This window comes from Lampris incognitus, chromosome 11 (assembly GCF_029633865.1).
Source record: "Lampris incognitus isolate fLamInc1 chromosome 11, fLamInc1.hap2, whole genome shotgun sequence".
Lineage (NCBI taxonomy): Eukaryota > Metazoa > Chordata > Actinopteri > Lampriformes > Lampridae > Lampris > Lampris incognitus.
Window position 1 is genome coordinate 8,247,880 of NC_079221.1, and position 8,260 is coordinate 8,256,139.

The window sequence follows — 8,260 nt, forward strand, 5'->3', positions numbered from 1 at the left end:
CCCCTCGAGAAGACTCACCGATGTATTTGCCACCGAAGGCCAATCTACAAAACATTGCCTCTGGGTATTTCTCTCATTTGTGAAAAGCAAATATCCTTGATTAAAACTTCTTTTGTTTTTTGCTCTATAAATGTATTGGATTTAATATGTCCGAGAAGGGGGGGGGGGAGGGGGATACTTCGATGCATTGAAAGTGGGAAGCGCAACAGGAACAAAACATGATAAAGTTCAGCGGTGGTAAATACTTTCTGAAGGCAAGGCCTTACGTGCATGTATCCAAAATGAAAATACAGATTTTGGACATCAATAATTTAGCGGTGTGTGTGAAATGCCTCCAAGACATACATTGCATTATTAAGGGCGAGCTGCTCGCAGTGTGAGGAACGTCGTGTAGGATTCTCATTGACGAGGCGTGGTTCCTCCAACAGAGCGAACACAGCCATGAGGGATAGAGACGTCTCCACCCTCCCTGGTAGACCAAAGCGAAGCCCGGCCTTGTGAAACAAAACCTTAAACCCAACACCGATGACAACGCAACCACATCAACTCGCCTGCTGAATGCTGCTTAATGAAAAACCAACCCCCCCCGTAGACCAGAATGTCTTGCTGCTCCTTGGAAATGGTCAATGACATTGCGGTTAATTATTGCATAATTAGTTCAATAAACAACAGAAACACCGGCTAATGAGCCCATTTATTTCAATTGTCTGCTCATTTAAAGCCCCTGTCGTGTTTCAATTCACGGTCATCTTCACATTTGAGAGAAACGGGAAAAAAAATAGCAACATCGACGCATGCCAGCTTGCAGGCAGATAGACAGACACATCAACAGACAGATGAGTAGGCAGTACATACGTACTAGAGGTAACATGTACAGAAATATTAAAACAAACCTTCAATCCTAAATTATGCAAATTTTTTTTCTTTTTTTAAATCAATTTTGTGCAAAATAAACAGGTCTGTTTGGATACTCTATGTAACTTTCATTAAAAAAACAAAAACAGGCAGACTGCAATTTTTATCTTGCAATTTCGTTCCGAGCATGAGTCGTATGGTCATAAGGTGATTCCTAATGGTCATCCCGGAAGCTTAATCAGGTCATGTGGACACAACGTTTAGTGGGAGAGACGTCCCATCACTCAGCTAAGTGACTCTGTCAGTCTCCTGAGCACGCATCAAGGCTTAATGGTCATTATTAATGGATCAGCTGTAAGCCATCCATCTTGAGGACATCACGCGTTATTGTGCTGCGCCTCTCATCTCTACTGCTGGACCATATATGGGATTTACTGTGTTTCATTGAAAACCACCACAGCAAAATAATGTGAATTTGAATCTCGTTTTTCTTGTATCACAATATTTGTCCAAGCTCGCCATCTAGTGTTTGAAATGGGAAACGGTGGTAAGAGTCACATTAGGCTTGTATAGCACAAGGGTTTTTTTGTTTTTTTTTGAGGTGAGAAACAAATTGTTGATACTATTAAATTTATCCAGAATCAGGGGCTATAACATGTCAGTCCTGGTTCTGTACATTTGCCAATGGAAATAATCACATTTCTCTTATTTGCTGCTCATGCATTAAGCTTCCCGTCCTAACGGCCCGCATCACCTTCTTCCTGCACACATTCCACCGGATCACAAGAAAGAAATCAGTCCAATTTTCCAACATGTCTGTGACTAACAAAACTGATATTCACTGTAAAGCAGGGATCTGTGTCAGGGTCCCCAGCACCAAACTTCATATATTCATCTTCAACCGTTTATCGCCAATTTGTAAACTGAAATGATAAAAAAAAAAAAAAATTAAAGCTTATTCTAGTATTTTTGAGTGTGTTTATAACCCTCTTTAAAGCCATTATCAGTGACACCCAGTGACAGCCCACACAGAACTGGGGTGGGGCGGGGGACTGAAGAATCAGCAATTGAAATCTTTCATTGATTTTGGTTTGATCCAGCATTTAACCACATAGCACGCCTTCCTTTCAAAACATAATATAGCAAAGCACAGTGACCCCTAAGATCTTTTATTTTCATCATCCATCCATTCATGGAGTAAAAGTTACAGTGTTGGGAGTCAAAACATGTTTAGGAATGTCGCTGCATTAAATCAGTGATAGCTCCAGAGTCATTCAACGGTAATTGTTTCCGGAGGGAGACTCGTAGCGCGGTAGCTGTTCAGAGTAGAGATCCTGACAAGGCAGAGGAAAGTTTGACAGTTCAGTATCTGTGGGGCCAGAGCTCAGCCGCACTGGACCACTGTGATTTTGATTTGGCCGCCAGCTTGTGCCTCTTCAGAAGCGCCCTCCCCAACCCCCCACCCACACATCCCGGCAATGCCTCTCCTTGAGACCTGACCTCTGACCCAGAGAGAAGTATCGAAGGAGGCCGTCACTCCGGTTTTGCTGCGGCGTATTGCTGAGACGAGCTGGTATGGGGTGTTGTTGTAGGGACTTCCACAAAGAGGACGCCGCCTCAGCGGTCTAACGAGCGTTTCTGGATCGCCTCGGCAACCACGGTGCGCAGCAGCGCGATGACGGCACGAGGGTCGTCGCTTCCCGTCACAGCACTGCCCGACACGATCATGTTGGCCCCTGCCTGGAGTGAGTAAACGCACACAGGTACACTTACTTTGCTGGACTCGTACCGTTAGCTGACGACTCCAGCAGGCTAATGTGTCTGTCCTCCCCCCCCTTACCTCGGCACACTTATGAATGGTGCTCGGGCCAACTCCTCCGTCTACCTCAATGTCCAATGAAGGGAACTGACTCCGCAACCAGCTCACCTGGATCATACAAGAGACACTTAGAAAGAAGCCCGTCTCCCTAGATTTAACCGTTTTTCAAATATTATACTTTATTCTTATTTTATTGTTGTTGTTCCACTTCTTTTGTTGCAGTTTTCGGAGTTTGCCAAAAATCATTTTACTGCTCATTGTACTTGTACGTGAAGTAACTGACAAATAAACCTTTGAATCTGGAATCTGAAGTCTCAGTGAATGTTAACAGAAAATGTTCTTTTAGCGGGCGTAGGAAAAACCAAGTCGCTGTGTTTTCTAATATCTAATGCTAGTTTAATGCAGTGTGTAATCCATTTGACTGCATCAGAGCTCATCAGAATATATATATATATAGTTTTTGTCATAAGCATTAAATATATATAAGCCAGGGGCACTGATATACTTGCACAAATCTACAGTGTTACTGAGTTTAGCAGAGTTATTCTGTTTTTGGCTCTCCTAGTTATGTCAAGATGACATGGCAAATTAAAGGGCTGCTGTCTGAAACGCATGTGCAAACATGAACACACACACACACCTCTTCATTACCTTAGGCATCATGTCCTCCATGAACTTCTGTCCTCCAAAACCAGGCTCAACGGTCATGACCAAGGCCATGTCAATCTGGTTAGCCCACGGTGCTAACATTTCAACTGTAGTATTGGGCTTTATGGCCAAGCCAACCTACAACAGACACACACTAAATTAACAGCATACCTTAACGACACAATCCTGAAGGTTAACATACAAAAATAAATGTCCTCTAGGATACTTTGTATCTTGGTGTTATTAAGACAACAGCTGATCCAAAAATATGCTAAATCATGAATGCCTTTGTTGATGCTCATTTTAATGGTTATTGGTTGATGCAACATCCCTGGATAAAATGAGACAGCCTACAGCATTTAACATCTTCAACCAAGCAGCCAAAACTGGGGGGGCTACTGACTGGCAGGTATTAATGACCTAAAAAGAAGGTGAAGTTGCAGTGGCTAACAAGTGGATATAGGGGCATGTGTTGACACAACCTCACTGGTGACTGTTAAATTTTGCTTGCATGTCTAGGATTTGGAGTAGACAGGCACTTGTATAGCCACCAGTATCACCATAATTGAGGCTAAGTAAGTTGAACAGAAATGACAATCTTCAGCAATGTAGCTTTAAATTGTGTTGTCTTAAAAACATTGTGTTACATTTACAGGCAAAGCAAACTTCTTACTGCAAGCAAGTTAAATGATTCTCTACACTCACACTCATTGGTTCCTTCACCTCTATAGCCTCTCACACACCAAAATCCTGGTATTTTTCAGGGTCTGAAACCTGGGATCAATGATAAATGCTACAGTCCATTGAGCCCCCCTTTCATACAAACCTAGCAAATCCCTGCATTTTAGTTACATCAGACCCAACCCTATCCCAGGATCCCTTCCATAACATGACCAGCTCCTTGTTTACACTGGGCATTAAAAAATGGCAACTACAATATTCTGATTTTGCCATTTATCATATACTCCCTGCGCTTGTAAACATGCACTGCTTTTCAGCATTTGCTATGTCATCTGCTTCACACTAAAGCTACAGTGGGTTAGAATAAGGAAGAACGTGTCTCCTCGCCTGCCGCCCAGTGACTGCTGGGATAGGCTCCAGCATCCCCGCGGCCCTGAGAGCAGGATAAGCGGTTTGGATATTGGATGGATGGATTTGGCCAGTAGAATGCAAAGCCGCTGCCAATGTATATGCCTAACTGGAACACGGTTGTTCATTTTCACTGGTTGTGTGTTTAGAGGGATTTGTGAGTACACCGAATGTGTGAATGCTGGAATTCTGTGAAACCTGCTCACACCGACATGATTCCAGGAAAATGTCAAACTATTGCCTAGGAAGACTGCTGGGCAGTACCAAGGACATATGTGCTAGGACTAAAAGCCACAGACCCTTTTGTACCAACGGCAATCCAAGTAACAAACCATTTTGTGCAGAGTAAATATATGCCTCCATACATTTTCACTTTCGCTACCCCTGCCACGTTTGGCATTTCTGACATTCCCTCACCTTCATCCCACTCTCTCTGATCTCCTTGATGAGATTCCCAGGGTTGTCAGTGGCCTCCACGTGGAACGTGTATTGGTTGGCTCCTGCCACGGCCATCGGCTTCACCCACTGCTCCGGCCGGGACACCATCATGTGCATGTCTGCAGCGTGAACAAACGCAGCGATTATCCCAATTCTTGAGCAGAGAAAATTAATTATGCATAAACTGCGTCACAAATGAGGCATTTAAAAAAAACAAACAATTTTTTCGACATGAACTTGCAGCGAAGAGACGCTCAGCCAGAGGCAGCAGCCTTAAAAGGTTTTAGGCAGGCGACCTTCTCACCAAAGAAAGGATCCTGGCCGAGAGATGTCCTCAGGCTCTCCACCATGGGGTGGCCAAACGTGATGTTGGGGACAAAATGCCTTGAAGAGGGGAGGGGGGAGGGGGGGGGAGAAGACATGCAGCTCAGAGCTCGGCTTGCATCAGTTAACGTTCAGTAGTATCTCTATTTGGCAACTTCCAGCACGCACTGCTACGGAACTTATCGACACAAGTTAAGCGGAGGGGGGGGCGGGGAGGTAAGGGTACAGGGGTTAAGCAGTTTCGAAAGCTGCCATGTCGACAGCCAAGGGAGGTTAAAACGCGTTAGCGACATAATAGGTTGGCTCGACTCCCGGTGCGGCGCCGGTAACCCGACACCAGCCCCTCCGCACGCCGGACCCCGCTAGCCTCTTAGCTAACTTCGACAGGTTAGCATGCTGGCCGGGGGGGGGGGAGAGGGGGGGCAGCCACGCTAACCTTCATCAGCCGCGCGCTTGACACTCACCCGTCCATCACGTCGAGGTGCAGGTAGTCCGCCCCGCACTCCATCATGCGCGCGCACTCCCTGCCCAGGCAGGCCAGGTTCCCGCTGAGAATGGACGGGCCGATCTTCGCGCAGTGAGCCATGCCGGAGCCCTGGCGAACGCGGGAGGTGCTCACAACGCCACACTTCCGCTTTTTTTTTTTATATCGCAAGCATTTCCGCTTTTCAAAGTAAAGGCGGGGAGGAGCCGGCAGCGGGACGACACTAGATGGCGGACGACTCAAACATTTGGAGCACGTCGGCGGCAAAACAAAAAAACAAAAAAATCAAAAAATCAAACACAAACCTTCATTTATCCACAGTTTTGGGAAGCAACTGGCGGCCTGTCCAGGGTGTCTCCCCGCCTGCCACCCAATGACTGCTGGGCTAGGCTCCAGCATCCCGTGACCCCAGCTGGGACAGCGGATGGATGGATGGATGGATATATTGCTTTTAGTTGACGGGACAGTAGAGAGAGTCAGGAAGTACAGGATGAAGAAATTAGGCGGGAAGACACGCAAGCTCCGGCCTGAGCACCACATGGTTTGTGCAAACTGACCACAGCCTCCCCACACTCGTAAATGTCTGGGTCGGTGGGTAGTATTTACAGCAAAGCTGCTGGGGTTTGTGAGAGAGCTGAACCCTTGGAATTAAATGGAACTCTTGGCTCTGGCCGTTTCTAAAGCCCACTCTAAGATAGCAAAATATGCTAAATCAAACTTGACATTCATGAGATTAGGCTCCTTCTTGCACTATTGCCACAGTGAACGGATTCCATTGGTACGGTGGGGTTTTTGGCTGAGGGAACGATGATGTGTCATGTGAAGGTCTGAGGTAGAGTTAGTGAACTTCACAGTGAACAGGGGGGAAACCCTCTAAGAAAAGCAATAATAAAAGCTTCACGTAAGACCCCCTCGTTTTATGGACCCCTGTGGAATCTGCGAGGCTGAGGTAGCTACTGAGTTTTGTTGGCCTGTCTACACATCTCCATACAAACACTTAGAAGTGCCACAGATTCCTACTTGGGAGCTCGGCGTTGATGAGGCAAGGGTCCGGGGAAGGTAACCGAAGTCCCTAAAACTGCGCACACGAACAACACATACAGATGAAATAACCGATACCACACTTTAAGCAAAGAAACTGATAAACCGGATGCGGTGAAGTATACTTAATCACCGGGGGTCACAGTGATTAGGCTGATGTATTGTTTAGTTTTTTCCCTTTCACATGAGTTATTCCCGCTACTGACTGACACACAACCACATTTTTCACCTTTAATGTAAACAGCCGACAACGCCAGGAACACCATTTAAGTGAACTGCTGGCTCCTGTTTCCTGGATGTCCTTTTGAATGACATATTTTTTTGGCCGAGCCCGACAAGCGCCTCAGGAATGTGAGTTTGAAGTGGGGAGTTTTCCAGGCTGCTGGGCAGTCATACTTTATGGCTTGTTTGTAACAAAGTTTCTGAGATTATTGTTTAAACGCTATACCCATTTTTTCTAGCTATAGATGTAAGGCCTGTTGATGCTGTCTCTTGAAGAGTCCAACTCTGCATGGAAAACGATCCACTCGTCAGCTGATACAGATTTGTTTTACTTCAGTATTTACCACTGTCACAAAAGAAAAAGTAAGTTACGCAGTCACACCCTTAATACAAATGTAATGCTTACGTTTAGCTGTTATAGTCGACCGGTCTTTGTCTTTCAATGTTTGAATTGGGTCAGCTGCACAATTCATTAAAGAAAAAGCCACGTAAATATGACAAGGAACAGAAATGAATGTAGTGAGGTGAATCTGGGTTGACTCCCTTGAATTTGGGACTTTGGACTTGATGCAGTTGTTTCTTTGACACACCATGAGGTGCAACCTGGACACGTCGTCACTAACGAACCCGGGATCATTTTGATTTTTTCTTTTTCTGATTTTGATACACTTTAATGATCCCCGTGTGGAAATGATGCTCTGCATTTAACCCATCGTAGCTGTGTAGCTAGGAGCAGTGGGCAGCCGCCATGCAGCACCCGGGGACCAACTCCGGTTCGTCTTGCCATGCCTCGATCAGGGGCACAGACAGGAGTATTAACCCTAACATGCATGTCTTTCTGATGGTGGGGGAAACCGGAGCACCCGGAGAAAACCCACCGCAGACACGGGGAGAACATGCAAACTCCACACAGAGGACGACTTGGGATGACCTCAAGGTTGGACAACCCCGGGATTCGAACCCAGGACCTTCTTGCTGTGAGATGGCAGCGCTAACCACTGTGCCACCGTGCTGCCCTCAGGTGTTTCGGGTCTTAATATCAGACACCCTCGCCCGAGCAACCCAGCTGGGGGTGATCAAGCCCTGACGTCAGTCCAGGTAGCCCATTACACCACCACGCGTCACCCCTCTTCACCCAGAGCCAATGGGAAGGAAGATGTTCCTAATGGCATTTCTTCTTTGCAGTCCACAAATCTCCTCCAACACTCAGTTACCAGATCTGCAAACCTTGCTCTCTTCCTTTCTTGCAGCTCCTTCGTCCGATCATCCCAGGGAACAGTTAGCTCTAGCAAAACCACTTGCTTAGTGGCTACAGACATCAGGACCATGTCTGGCCCAAG

General features: G+C 46.2%; 1 protein-coding gene across 1 annotated transcript; it reads right to left on the reverse strand.

The window, feature by feature from the left end:
• Positions 1 to 683: 683 nt before the first annotated feature.
• On the reverse strand, positions 684 to 5,792 carry rpe (ribulose-5-phosphate-3-epimerase). Its single transcript, XM_056289448.1, has 6 exons — positions 5,638 to 5,792; positions 5,154 to 5,233; positions 4,829 to 4,968; positions 3,326 to 3,460; positions 2,696 to 2,782; positions 684 to 2,595 (listed from the first exon to the last, which is right to left on the reverse strand). The coding sequence occupies exons 1-6, from the start codon at positions 5,757 to 5,759 to the stop codon at positions 2,473 to 2,475; spliced, it is 687 nt and encodes a 228-aa protein (XP_056145423.1). The 5' UTR covers positions 5,760 to 5,792; the 3' UTR covers positions 684 to 2,472.
• Positions 5,793 to 8,260: the final 2,468 nt, after the last annotated feature.